General features: G+C 40.1%; 1 protein-coding gene across 1 annotated transcript in view; it reads left to right on the forward strand.

The window, feature by feature from the left end:
* CDKL2 (cyclin dependent kinase like 2) overlaps positions 1-15,117 on the forward strand; it is a 2,041,037-nt gene that overhangs the window by 1,151,772 nt on the left and 874,148 nt on the right. The window contains exon 5 of the mRNA XM_044060356.1: positions 13,583-13,695. Coding sequence (XP_043916291.1) covers positions 13,583-13,695 — 113 coding nt within the window. The remainder of the gene's footprint in view (positions 1-13,582; positions 13,696-15,117) is intronic.

Raw genomic sequence — 15,117 nt, forward strand, 5'->3', positions numbered from 1 at the left:
TATTCATGACATTGAACAGGAAAATGATTGTGATGGGACAGCTTCTGTTTTCTCTCCTCAGGCATGAATTAGTTGTTTCAGTGTGAACATAATGATGTTATTTATATTGAGCACTGCTGCAGTAGCCCAAGCAATATAGGTTATATCCTGCACACTATATAACAGCCAGCCAGCTTCCAAAATTTTAGGGCATCTTCTATGTGCCAAAACCATTAGTCAATTTGAACTGAGCTAACCAAAAATACAGGTTTGGGTGCCAAGCTATTCAGAACTCTCCTACTGCTGAGAAAAGTGTTCCTCTGTGGGCTTTCAAGGATTCAAGGTAAGCTAATGCAGTTCCATTGTAGGACATATATCTTCCCTTCTAGGAAAACCTTCCATTTTACTTTTAAACTTGTTTTTATTAACTTTTTGTGAGAAACAAGTAATTTTAAGCTAGGAAAAAGTATTTTCCATGACTGTCTCATGACTTTTTTGTACTTTTAAATGGGAGAACACTTTTTATACTTTTGTGGTAGAAAGTTGTTAAAAGCTGTATAAAATTACTTTTTATGTGGAGAGGCTGTATTTACTTTACTGTTTGGGGCTAGGGAAAGGGTTTAAAGTAGTTTTTACTGTGTTTTTTATGGCTTGCTTTTCTTACTGCTTTCAAGTTTTACAAACTATTGTTGCTAAGCTTTCCTGGGAAACCAGCACCATTCACAGTTTGACCATGGAACAAACTACTGGTCCCTTGGTCAGACCTTCTTCCAGCCAAAAAAGAAATAGAAAAAGATTTTTAAGCAGTCTTGGACACCAAATCAGGCTGGTAATTTTCCTCAGCTGCTGGTGATTAACTCTGCTGTGGTAAAAGCTGGTTTATCAGACCACTCATCTTTTTCTTCAAATCCCTCTGGTGTTGTCCATACAGCCATCATGAACTGGGAGTTAGTCACATCCTCTGTGTCTGCTGGGGTACACTCATTGGCAATGAAGAGCCACTCTTATTGGTCATGGGAGAAGGGGCAGGGATTATAGTCACCATGAACTGGGAGTTAGTCACATCCTCTGTGGTTACTGGGGTACCATCATTGGCAAGGGGAGCCACTCTTATTGGTCATGGGAGAAGGGGCAGGGAATGTACTCCTGCTTAACCAGAATGTTGAGTCCATCATCAGGAAGCTGTTATTGGCCATACTGAGTCTGTTTCCCTAACTTTCTTGTCACAAGAGACAGCAAACAAAACACTTAGCTTCTCCTATGTCAGTTATTCTGTACAAGAGTAATACTTCTCTGAAGTACAGGCCAACTCTAAGGGACTTTGGATAACAAAGTTTGCAGATGACTGCAAACTGGGGGCCATTATTGAATCCCCAAATTATGTGGATATTCTACAAAAGGGCCTTACAGAAACAGATGCCTGGTGCCAGATCCATGGGCTCAAGCTTAATGCCAAGAAATGTATAGTTATCCCCTTTGGAAAAAAGCATGTACCCATGAATTACCACATAGGTGGCAGGACACTAAACATCGAAAGTGTGATGAGAGACTTAGGGACACAGGTGGACAGTGGTCTCACTTTCGATAACCACATCACCACAACAATCAGGAAATCCTTCTATGTGGCACACCTCATCACTAAGGGCTTTTCATCCAGAAAAAAGGAGGTCATTGTCCCACTGTACTCATCCCTCATTAGACCCATTATAGAGTATAATGCCCTGTTTGGTATGTACCTCACAAGACATCTGCAACAGCTGGAAAGGCCACAGAAATACCTCAATAAAGGAATCACAGGCCTAAAGCAGATGCCATATGCTGACCATCTAAAAAAACTCCAGCTATACTCTGTGGCATATCATCTACTCAGAGGCGATCTCTTCTTAACATACAAGGCCATGTCAAACCCTGAGCTGTTGGACATGCTCCACTTAAAGAAATCCCAATCCCTCAGAGCCACATGCTCCAGGGATCTAAAGCTTGTCATCACAATGAACAAAACATGCAAGAGGGATAGGTTCCTGACCCAGAGACTCCCCATACTCTGGAATAGACTGCCTATACATGTCAAGCAGAGCACCTCATTGGCCCTCTTCAAAAGGAACCTTGATGATTGGATGGGAGATAGGAAATTCACCCTGGGGATCATGCTAGACAGGGACCCAAAGAAATAAATATTGTGGGAAGAAATATCCAGGGAATTGTTATGTCTAGGCTTGCATAGGCCCTAGGGCCAATAGCCTAGTACCAACCTATGAACCTATGAACCTATTGGTATTGGCTCAGAGTCGTGTGCAGGCTCTTGACCATTCTTGTGAAGAAAAGTCTGTTTTGTGTAGTTTTGTTTCTTCTATTTTAAAGTCACTACTAATTGTTTAAAATGTGTGTATAACTTTAATAAGGTTTTCCTAGCTGTATTCTCAGAACCTCCCGTAAGGTGTCAAGAATGAAATTTTGAATTCTCCTTTGGATACAGATTTTGTTTTGGGGACCTTTTGTTGCATAGGTTATCAAAGAGTGTTATGAGAGGGGTAAGTGGGTTCAGGAAATCTGTCAGATTTTTCAACCCTACTTCTTTAAATTCTCCAAAAGATTTTATGCTCCCTCATCCAGTTTTGACAAGCAACAAAATAAACAGTCCCAGCAGAATGATGGTAAGCAAATGTTTAAAACGCAATGGGAGGGAGGCTCCAAAATGAAAACAGGAATTCAACAGAACAAAAGAGAGTTAAATAAGGCAGAATGACTATATATGGGACCTTATTCCCCCTCCCACCCTGGCATTCCTTTACCCCTTCCAGAAAGTCTAAATCTCCATTTCTGTCTTTGGCAGCAGATTGTTTCAGACAAATGGGTCCCAAGTGTGACCCATCTAGGATGCAAATGGCAGTGGGAGGAAATTCCTCCTTTCCAGGGGATTCCTCCTCCTTTACCAAACCAAACCCTTCTCTTTCCTCCCATCCTACATCATTTGCTGCCTTAGGGGGTAATAATATGTATTCCTCCTTCCCAGTCGGGGAAAGGATTTTAGTCAAGAATGTTTTTTTGTGCAAAAGAAAGGAAGAAAGAAAATTCTTGGAGACTAGTTCTGTACCTTTCCTTCCTTAATTAGTTTGTGATGATAGTTACCAAGTTCAAAATGTTTCCTCATCATAACCTGTTACCTTTTTCTCCTCATTTGAGTTTTCTAGTAACCTGATATTTAAAATATGCATATCATCACTTTTCTGTTCACCCAGATTTTAAGCATTTCTTAAGGTTTTGTGTGTCTGGTTCACATTATCAGTTTCCTGCTTACCCTTTGGGTTACCACTACTCAGAGTGCTCACAAAGTGTCTAGTTCCTGTTATAGTCCATTGCAGGTTACAGGGTATCTACATTTTTCTCTATTTAGACAACCTGCTTATCTTTACAGAGTCTTTTTCAAAGTGTCAGGGATCTCTCACGTGGGTATGAGATCCCCTACACAGTCTGTGATTCCAAGAGAACATTCAAAAGTCTTTTTTGTCTCCATATGTCAGTATTGTGTTTCTGGGGTGCCTGATACACACCACTGAACAAAGAGCTTTTCTTCCACAAGAAAAAAATAAATCTATATTTAGATCTCTTCCAAACTCAAACTAGAGTCACTGCATGGGAATACCTTATGATTTTGGGTCTCATAGCTTCCGTGATTCATTCATGATACCTCTTGCAAGACTCTACATGAGAAAGATACAGTGATATCTGAAATCCCTGCGGTACCAGCATCAATACCCCCCCCCCCCCCATCTTTTCAAATTCCACTTCTGGGATTTGTAAAAAGGTAAATCACTTGATGGAGGTATTAGATTTCTCAGAGTCCAGGTGTCTAATCTCCTATCCTGCTCCAAAGCAGTCAGTCACAACAGGTGCCTCTGATTTTTGCTTGCGGAGCAATGGCAATGGGTATAAAAGGGCAAGGTCTTCAGGATAAGAAAAGTAGACCAAAACACATATACGTAACATAGATGCTAGCTCATATAAAGACTCTCAACTCTGTGAATCATCTGTGGTCCCTGGAATCTCTTCAAGTGGTTACAGACGATACCACAGTGATGTGGTACATAAAGAAGCAAGGTGGGATCAGATCTTATCCCCTTTGCAGACTAGCCACATTAGCACAGAATATAGCTTTGCAGCACAATCTCACTCTACAGGCATCTTACATTCTATCAAAGCAAAGCAATGTGGCAGCCAAGCTGAGCAGGACTAATGCAGACCCTCACGAATGGAAACTGAATCAGGAGGTTTTCCAAGATTTGACCCATCTGTGGGGAATTCTTCAGGTAGACCTTTTTGCTCTTCTCAAAACAATCAACTTGCAAAATTCTGTCCCAGGATTTCTTGCAAGAAGGGCTGAAAGACAGATGTCATTTCATTTCTTCAGATAGAAATATTCCTGTATGCTTTTCTGTCCTCTTCACTAATATCCAGGGTACTTCTGAAAATTCAAAAAAAGTCAATGTGGTGACTCCCTTCTGGCCCAGACATAAATGTTCTCCCTTCTTTTGGAATTGACCAGGGCCAGTTACCACAAGCTTCCTCACAAACTGGATTTACTCACACAAGCTCAGGGGTGTTTGATACATTCCAACACCAATCAACTTCAGCTAACTGCCTGGATGATAGGGTAATGAATACCTTTTAGGCACCTGTTTTCTGAGGAAGTGCAGCCTGCTAAAAGAAAATCATATGTAAGCAAATGGAAAAGGTTTTCTAGTTAGTGCCAACAAAACAATCGGTAACCATTCAGAGCATTTGTTTCTCTGACTTTCCAATATTTGTGTGAGCTAGCATCCTATGACCTTCTTTACTCCTCTGTCAGGGTTAATTTGTCAGCCATTTCAGAATGTCTGCCCATGACCTTCCGTACTCCTCTATCTGAGTTCATTTATCAGCCATCTCAGAATGTGTGCCCATGGATCCCCTCTTTCAATGCATTCTCATGTCAAAATGTTTTAGAAAAGAGTGTTGCATAAAAAGCTTCCCAGAAAACTGGTTGCTCCTCCTTGGATCTTTCGAAGAGGCTAACACTTAATCCTTTTGAACTAGCTCATCCGGCTGACTTGAGATTCTTAAGATGGAAAAAATTTTTCTGATTGCTCTGCCCTCTGCAAGAAGAGCATATCTCAGTTGCAAGCTCTTATGGTGGGTCAACCTTATCTCATCTTTTACAGAGATGCAAGTATAAGGAATGTTTTATCTGCACTTCCCTCCTGTGAGGAGAAATCTGCTTTGTGTGGTTTAGTTTCTTCATTTTCTCGGGTCACTACTCATTGTTTAAAGTGTGTATATGATTCTCTAGATACTGCATATAGGGCTGTTGCCATTGGTACTGTATTAAGGAGGTTTGTCTGGCTGTGTTCTCAGAACCAGCCCTTGAATATTTAAAAACTGAGATTTTAAATTCTCCTCGGATAGAGACTTCATTTTTGGATCCTCCGCTGCAGAGGTTGTCATGAATGTGATGAGACAGGTAAGCTTGTAGAGGGAGTCTCTCATCTTTAGCATCCCTCCTTCTCCAAATTATCGTAAGAATTTTATGACCTATTTTGCCAAGAAACAAAATAAACAGTCTCAGCAAAGTGCTTGTAAGCAGACATTTAAAAACAATAGCAGGGAGGTTCCAAAAAGAAAGCAAGAACCTACCAGCACAAAGGGCAGTCAAAAAGTCAGAATGACTGTATAAGGGATAGACTAGCTATGTTAGCTTGGGATATAGGCTTACAGCACAATCTCAGTCTCAATGTATCCTACATTCCATCAGAGCAAAACTGTGTGACAAGCAAGAAAAGCAGACCCTCATGAAAAGAAACTAGATCTATGGTTTTCCAATATTTGATCCATATGTGCGGAGTTTCTCAAGTTGATGTTTTCGGCTCCACTCTGAACAATCTACTGGCAAAATTCTGCTCCAGGACTCCATACAAGAAGGCCTGGAAGACAGATATCTTTTTATTTTATTTTCCTTGGACAGGAATGTTCCTGTATGCTTTCTTTTCTACTCTTTCCACTGGTATTTAGGGTACTTCTGAAGATTCAGATGGAATCCCCCAAGATTATTGTGGTAACACCCTTCTGTCCCAGGCAGCAATGGTTCTCCCTTATTTTCAATTTAGCCAGGTGCAGTTACCACAAACTTCCTCAAGAACTGGAACTACTCCCTCAAGAACAGCTATGTTTGATACATCCCAACCATAAGCAACTTCAACTGAATACCTGGACAATAGGGTTTTAATACCTTTTAGACACCTGTTTACTGAGGACGTGCAGCAGGCAGTAATGAAGGCAAAAAAGCCTGCTACTAGAAAATCATATTTTAGCAAATGGGAAAGGCTATCTAGCTGGTGCCAACAACATAAACAGCACCCATTCAGGACTAATTGTTCTTTGGGTTTACAACATTTGTGTGAGTTACTATCTTATGACCTTTCTTACTCCTCTAGCAAGGTTCATTTTTCAGCCATTTCAGCATGTCTGTCCATGGATCCTGCTGTTTCAATGCAGTCTTATGTAAAACTGTTCTTGAAAGGGGTATTACATAAGACACCTCTAAGAAAACTGGTGGCCCCTACTTGGGATCTTGGTTTTGGTGTTAGAGAAACTAACACTTGATCCATTTGAGTAAGCTAATCTGGCTGACTTGGTGGTGTTAATATGGAAATCAGTTTTGCTGATAGCTCTGACCTCTGCAAGAAAGGTATCTGAGTTGCAAGCTGTTATGGTGAGTCAACTCTATTTCATTTTCCACAGGGACAGAGTTTTCTTTGAAAACTAATCCTTCCTGTATGCTTAAAGTGTCATCCAAGCTTACTTTAAGCCAAGCTATATCTCCCCATTTTCTTTCCTGAACTTAAAGATGAGGCAAAATGCATACTTCATACCTTGGATGCCCACATACAAGTCAAGCATTATCTTAACAGAACTAAAGGTTTCAGATCTTTGGATCAATTGTTCATTTCTTTTGAAGTTAAGAAGAAGGGGCAATCTGTATCAAAACAAGACTATTTCTAAATGGTTGTCTAAGGCTATTACCTTTTATTGTACTCACCATAACAAAATTATTCCAGGCAGGGTCAAAGCCCACTCTACAGGGCCTTGGATTAATTTATTGCTCTTTGGAAAGAGGTTTCTATTCTACAAGTATTCTAGAAACTATTACTTGGTCCTCTGTAATAATTTTACAAAGCGCTATAAGCTTGATTCGTTCTCTGATTCCAGATCAAGCTTTACTAGGACTACTCTTCAGGGGCTTCTAAATTTTTTTTCCTTCCACCTCCCAAATGTAGTTAGCTATGGTAATCTAACCATATAGCTAAGATTACTGAAGCCATGGTCAATATGATGAACATAGCAGAGATGTATAAGTTGAACTTATCCTAACAACAGATGTTTGAATGATCACTACTGCAGTAGCTGCTCCCCCCCCTCCATACATCTTATTTTTTGTTGGGGGTTTTATGCCAGGGTGTGGACTTTTATATTTATTGTTAATAGCATTGTCCTTTCAAGTTTAGTCCTCCCTCTCTCAGTTGGCAGGAAAAATTATGAAGGGCTTCCCACCCAACCTGATTTTAGTCAGCTCAGGTTGAGCTGATTGGCAGTTTGGACACATAGAAGGTACTCTGAAGCTTTGGAAGCTGGCCAGCGGTTATATCCTTGGCAGCATATAATCCTTATTGCTAAGGCTACTGCTGCAATGATCATTAAAGCATCTACTGTTGTAAGTTCAACTTACACAACTGTACTTTACTATAACTATGATGTAACATTTTAATTGGGGGTATGTAATCAGAAATTTTCAGAAAATGGTAAAGCTGAGATTTTGAATTCTTCTTTGAATAAGGAGGTTTTATTTGGTGCTTCTACTACTTCGGTACTCAAACAGTTTGCTGAAAAAGGCACATTAAGTCAGGGGATTACTAAGTAATTTTTCAGCCCTGTTTTTCTAAATCTTCTAAAACCCTGGTTCCTTTTTTCAAAAAGCAAAATAAGCAATCCCAGCATTCTGCTTGCAAGCAGGGCTCTAAGAAAAAGTGGCAGAAGGGATCTAATAAAAAGCAGGAATCGTATCAGACCTCCACTTCAAAATGACTGTTCCAACATTCTCCACCCCACTGACAGCCACTTCTTCAGCTGTGTCCCAGAAACTTGTTGTCAGACACATTGGTTCTAAGAGTAGTCTAGGGGGGTTACAGATAAAATTGAAAAAGCCAACCTCCTTTTTGCATATTCCTTCTCACCCTCCAAACCAGACAAACCTTTTTCCTCTGGTTTTAAATCTTATACTTTCCTTTATACTTTCCTTGGGGGTCATAGAAACAAGGCTCCAAAATCAATGGGGAAAGAATTTTATTCAAGAATATTTCTTGTGCCAGTGAGGGATGCTTCCTGAAGATGAGTTCTCAACATGTCCTTTCTGAGCTTGTTTGTGAAAATGCAGAAGTTCAAGATTTTGACTTTACAAAGTTTGTTACTTCTCATTCCTCTTCTGAGCTTTTTGTGAATTACAGACTTGAATAATACTTATCATATTCCTATTGCTAAAGAGTTCAAAGTTTTCCTACAGCTGTTTATATGCTGGTATAGTGTTGTGGTGTACGTTTCCACATATACAATGGAGTTAAGAGGGTTTGATGGGGTTTTGAAGCTTGCCAATATATCACTTAGGAGTAGGTAGTTTGTCTTAGAGAAATTTCTAAAGGTACCTTGGGTGGACGTCTTCTCTGGTTTCACTTTTATTTCAAAGGAGATAGTTTTATGATCAGACCTAACAAGTGATGATGAGCTAAGGATAGTGCAAAATGCTCCCATATTAGTAAGGACAAGATCCAAGATATATTTTCCCCTAGTGGGTACTTTGACTAATTGTTCCGGGGCATTTGTGTTGACAAAGTCCAGGAATCTCTGTGCATTTGCACGAATGATGATGTAGGTTTCCTAGTCTATAGCTGCATAGCCTAGATCACCTAGGAAAATGGTAATGTGTTTAATAGTGAGTGATTCTTATTCCTGTAGATAGGCATTGAGGCTTTCTTGGATAATTAGACAGTGCTGTAGCTAGCTATTATGATATAGGGCCTTTCTGGTGGTTATTTGAACATGAAGAAGCTCTAGTGCATCAGCTTTACCAGTCTTGATGCATATCTTCTGGATAAGATTGAGACACCTCCAACTTTTTTCCCCCTCCTGTGCAGTAGCTGATCTAAACTTGTGGAAAGTTTTATAGCCCTGCACAGCCGGAGTACTGTCCGCCATTTTAAACCATGTCTCAGTCACTACACAGGGGTCAATGTCCTCCAGGGTGAAAAGGGCTTGTTGGAAATGGAGTTTCTTTTTTAGGCTCCTAGCATTGATCAGTAACACCGTTGTATTTTCCTTTGCTTATTTCATTATGTTGGTAGGTTTATCAGGTTGGCATTGCTTAAAAAAAGGTACTATGAGGGTGGACAATGTCTTTGCAATAACTGAAACCCTAACGGGGATAGATGCAGGCCATCCCTTATTTCAGAGAGGTACACCTCATGTCATTGACACTGGCATGGACTATAACAGAGTCATACAGACAGTTGTTTAAGGACTTGAGTTTGTGCATGTGTATGCCTGATCTGATGGATCCTACACCAGACAAGCAACTAGCCATCACTTTTTTGTTGCCCAGCCTGGTAGGAAGTAGAGCTGCATGCCTTACAATGAAGTTATCTATTACAAGAAGGTTTGGTTGAGTCAATGACTGTTTTATTGGCTCAGCATCCATGACTTTGGGACTCCTTGTGTTATGTGAGGGGTTAGGCTTAACTTGTTGAGTGTGATTTATGCCTCTGTGGTGTTTTGGAAGTCTTTGAAGGTTAGGCAAGTCAACCTCAGCATATGATAGTCATTCTAAAGATTCAGAAGGACTCTCCAAAAATCATTGTGATGACTTCCTTCTGACCCAGACAGCAGTGGATGCTTATCATTCTCACTGCTGCTTCAGCTGTTTGGCTATATGGGTTGTATCATGCTTACAATACAGCAATCGGTCAGCTTCACAAAGCTCTGCCTTACTCCCACACCTTCACTTTGACTGCTGATTTGTCAGCCCATTGAAGGGAAATCATCAATCAATGTGAAGGAAACTTTAGTACTTTCTTGTTGCCATGGAAAGAAGCAGCTCTGAGCTTTTACAGGAGCAGCAATTGGCCTTAACATTTTATTTCTGGCAGGTAAGTCCTCACAGAGGAATCCTTCCACACAGAAATTGTTGCTCGTTTAAGAAAAAAGATGTTATATTTTATTTAGTGACTAAAAGCAGCATTTCCCTTTACAAAACCCAGTATTTTTTCACAGTACTGAAAGTTTCCTTTTAGGGTCCACTATTTTGAGCTACGGACTTATTTTTTGTTTTGGGTTCAAATAGAGGCTCGGGTGACTGGTGGAGTGGTAGGGAAAGTGTGTGTGCCTATCTTGGGGAGAGGGTGACATGTAGGAGGGGCATGCATTGCAATAGTAACTTCCTGGTGGAGGTTGGAAAGCTGTTTGTAATGTGATCAGTCGATGGGGGCAGTTGACGATGGTAGCCTCATGTGGAAGCGTGGAGGCATGGTGGTATGCTCTGCCCATTGAACATCACTTGAAGCCAGCCAAGGGCACACATTATGCAGGAATGGGTAGGCCTTAAAAAGTAAAATCCCCCTTCCCCAGGCTGGTAGTTGGCCAGCACAACCCCTCAGGATACATTCAGGTTCCATGTTGACCCTGCCTTAAATTCGTTAATAGTCCGAGGTGGTTGGAGTGGCCAGTAAACCCATCATGGATATGAGGCACTGAGATGGCTATCAGGATGAAACAAATGTTGAAAAAAAGAAAAAATAAAGTGCTCAGACTCTCTATATCTGGGACACATTAACAGTTTTCTGCATTACCCTTTGATGTTTCTACAGCTTCAAGGATGTTTTCAAAGTGGCTAGCTCCAGCAATAGCAGACTGCAGGGCATTTAGAATTTCCTTATTTCTATGACTTACTTACCTTTGCAGAGTTTTTTTTTTTCCAAGATGTCAAAAATCCTTAACATGGATTTTAGCTCTTCTTACCAATCTGGGATTTCAGATAAATGTTCAAAAGTTCCCCTTGACTCTGTTACACAAGATTGTGTTTCTGGACTGCCTAGTAGACACTTCTCAGCAAAAGGCTTTTCCCTCAGAGAAGAAGGTGGATTTTTATCCATAAACTTTCCTGAGCTTCTCTAATCAGTATCAGACTTCTCTACAATGGAATATCTCAGGATTCTAGGGTTTATGGCTTCTATGATTTTCATGATTGCTTTCAACAGATTACATATGAGAAAAATTCAATGGTTTGTAAAAAACATATAGACCCAACAGCTTCATTCTCTAGAATTTCAGATTCAAATTACATTTTTGGGATTTGTCAAAAAGGAACTGCAGTGGTGGAGACAACACATAACTCTAAATCCTGGTTGGTTTTCCCTTTTCTCCTCAGATCCCAAGTCAATCTAGAAATGTAGTCACCTCAGATTTTGCTAGGGGAGCAGTTTCTATGGGAGCAATGGTGCAAGGTTTGAGGAACACCTCATACAGACCAAAGCACATAAATGTCATTGAGATATTTGCTATGATGGTTTGTCTTTCGGCTTTTCCTGGTTGGGAGTCGCCACAGAGGAACTCCAGTCTGCTAATGATTGGCAGTGGATTTTATGGTGCTGAGCTGCCAGCCTGAAGCCTAACCTTCAAAGAAGGCACCCATTCATGCACACATCTACCAGCATATTTTTAAACATCATACAACCGAGAGGAGGACATGCAGACTCCATACAGAAGGCGCTCCAGCCAATAATCGAATGGGAGAACCTCTTGCTGTGAGGAGATAATGCTAACCACTGCACCACTGTGGGTCATAGATATTGCCTTGAAATCTGTTCCACGTCTGTGGTCCCTGAACCTCTTCAGGTGGTTCCAAACAAAACCACAGTGATAAAAGCAGCAGGAGATACAACGTTGTGCCCTTAATCAGGCTAGTTATGATGGCTTGAGAGATATCTCTACAACTTTACTTACCCCCCCCCCCCCAAGCATCGTACGTTACATCAGAGCAAAATAGAGTGGCAAACTGAGCAGGACAAGGACAGGCCCTCATGAATGGAAATTGAATGAGAAGATCTTCTGGGAGTTGTCCAGAGGAGGGGAACACTTCAAATAGATCTATTTGCCCCCCTTTAAAACAGCCATCTGATCAAATTCTGCACTAGCACTCTTTGCAAGCAAGCCTGGAGAACATATGTATTTCCATTGACATGCTCAGGAATGTTTCTTTATGCATTTCCACACTTCCCACTGATATTCAGGGTAATTCTGAAGATTAAGAATGACACTCCAAAAATCACTGTGGCATCTCTGTTTTGGCCCAGACAGCATATGCTCCACCATGTTTAATTTAGTATGCAGTCCGCTGAAAGATGCACCTGTAGCCATAAGGTTATCTAGTGTTACTGAGAGCTGACAGCGTAGTGATAATGCAAGAAGAATTTACTTCGGTACTGCGCTTAATCTTCCTCCCTGCACTATACATGTCAAGAGTTATGCTGGAACTCATTTTGTACAATTTAATGACATAATTGCTTCAGTTCTACTAAAAGAGGATACAAAATATTTAACTAATCATACACAAAATGATAAGAAATAGGCAGTTTATTTCCCCCCAGGTTTACATGTCTGCCCTCGATAGTTCAAAGTCTTGCTAATACATGAAAGTTAAGAGCACTTCCCACTATGCAGCTATTTTCACACCATTTTCTACTGGGTTATACAGGCTTGGGGGTCCAAATTACCACTACATAGTTTCTGTTTTGTAATGCAGAATCTTTGTCCAGGTTCGTATGTGTTAAAATGTTATTAGTAGTAAGATGTTAATGTGAGGGCCAATATGTTATCTGCATGTAATGTTAGGAGATGCAGATGCTTTTCTGAGTAGTAAAACTTATTGAATAACATTGAACCATTCTGGCTTCTGCACTGGTAATGTCTTATCAGCTAAAGTGAAGGGATAATGCCAGATGTTAATTACTGTAGCTCCCAGTACAGCCTTCATGATAAGTGTATTCTGAACTCTGTGACTTATTAAATATTGTTGTTGAATGTTGCTAAGGATGGGGTGGGAATATGTGGTATACTTTCCACAGCTGTTGGTTGGTTAAAGGTGAAATATGTCCCTGGGAAAGAAAGGACTTTCAGTGTTTTATACGATATTGTTTGCAATCATTTTATGTATGTTTCATGTAAGTTGTTGCTGACGTTTTGGCTCTCACTATGGCTGGAAGTGTCCATGCACTAGTGCACTTATTTAACTAACAGATATTAAAGTGAATAAAAAAAAGATAGACTGCTTTAGTAAGAATTAGAAATGGAATTTTTGGATAATCAGTTTTATACAGTGAGAAAGGGAAAAGCAGTTTTGTAAGTATTTCTGAATATTACATCACTAATGTGAATAAGCTTCTGAATGTATAACAAAAGAAAGGTGCTTTGTTGTAACCTTTCTTCAGTACTGCTAGTAAGACACTTTCATTCCTTTCATTTTCGTTAGAGCTGTGGATATATGGGCTGTTGGCTGCTTGGTAGTTGAAATGCTGACTGGAGAACCATTGTTCCCTGGGGACTCTGACATAGACCAGTTATATCAGATTATGAAATGCTTTGGTAAGTATGTTTTCTTTAAGCTCTCATTTTAACAACAGTTTTAATATTAAGACTGCCTGTTACGAAAATACCATTTAAAGTGCTGGTATAAAAGACAGAGCATTCACTGTGCAAACCATGGAGCAGAAACATTGGTGCAACTTCAGGAGTCTAGCCCTTATAACATTTAGCATTTTGTGGCAAAAGTAGTCCTTTCACTGTTAGCTTTTCTAGTTCTGCTTGCCTCCAAACAGCCTTGCAGAAGGCAAATTAGCCAGAGACATCTTTGTTTGGTAGTTGTTTGTCATTTAATCTGTACTTGACAGCTACTTTTGCTCTGCTTTTATATTAAGAAATTCCAGGATAATCCATCTTGTGGCAGAAGCTGTTTATCTGGTCTCTGTGGGTTGGGAATTACTCCAGGGAACTCAAAGTGTGTTTGTTTATTGACTAGAGGGCATAGGATTCAGTTTTCAAGTTTTTTTCTATACTGTATGTCAGGATAGTTTACAAGAGCCAGCACTTACTTCCACAGAGCTCAGTAACATGTTTCAAATCCTTCAACTGCATCCAAACCAATCCAGGCTAAGATAAGAATATTTTTGTTACCACACTTGTACTGCTTTATACAGTAATTGCTACTGTTTTTGAGTATTTTTTAAAGCATTTATTTAATTTTATGGCAAAAACAGTCAATCTGATGTTGTTAATCTTCTTTCCATTCATCACTGATGAGTTCGGTTCTGAGCCCCTCGGAACCGTGTCGGCCTAATACCAAGCTCGCATAGACCAAAAACTCTCAAGCTAAGCTGCTACCCACAATGCCCTTCTCCCCGTTATCTCAGATCTCGTTTGCTGCATAGCCATATAACAGCATTTCACCGAGCTCTCAAGCTAAGTGTTATTTTTCTTGATACTTTTTGTATTTATTGATATTTATCCCTTATTTAGTCACTTTCTAAATATTTTCTCTTCTATTTCACTCATTTTACTGTTATCTTTTTACCATCATTGGTACACCCTCTTTTTACCCTTATGATATCACTTGATACCATCATTGATATCTTCTTTCCTTTTTTTCTTCCCTTTCTTGCCTTTTTAGGTGTTTAATATTCTTGTTAACTTGTGATTACTGTGTGTGTGGAAATGTCTGATAAAAAAGGGACTTCGGGTTTAAACATTGCACCTCTTGCAATGGTAAACTCCCAAACAGTGACTCTCATGACTGTGTTTATTGTGTGGGGGTTTCTCACCTCTCTGTTAAACCCCCTTGTCAAATTTGCCAAAGTTTCAGTCAGTGGATGCTGAATGAAAGGAAAAATAAATTGATTTTGAAAGGCCTTCTCGTTTCTCCTTTCTCAGAGGCCCTTTCTGTGTAGGAGGTCTCAACCCCTCCAATAATGGACAAGAAACATCCCCATTCTGATCCCTCTTCACCAGCTG

The sequence above is a fragment of the Protopterus annectens genome, chromosome 2.part0, assembly GCF_019279795.1.
Source record: "Protopterus annectens isolate FY-2018-M chromosome 2.part0, PAN1.0, whole genome shotgun sequence".
NCBI lineage: Eukaryota > Metazoa > Chordata > Ceratodontiformes > Protopteridae > Protopterus > Protopterus annectens.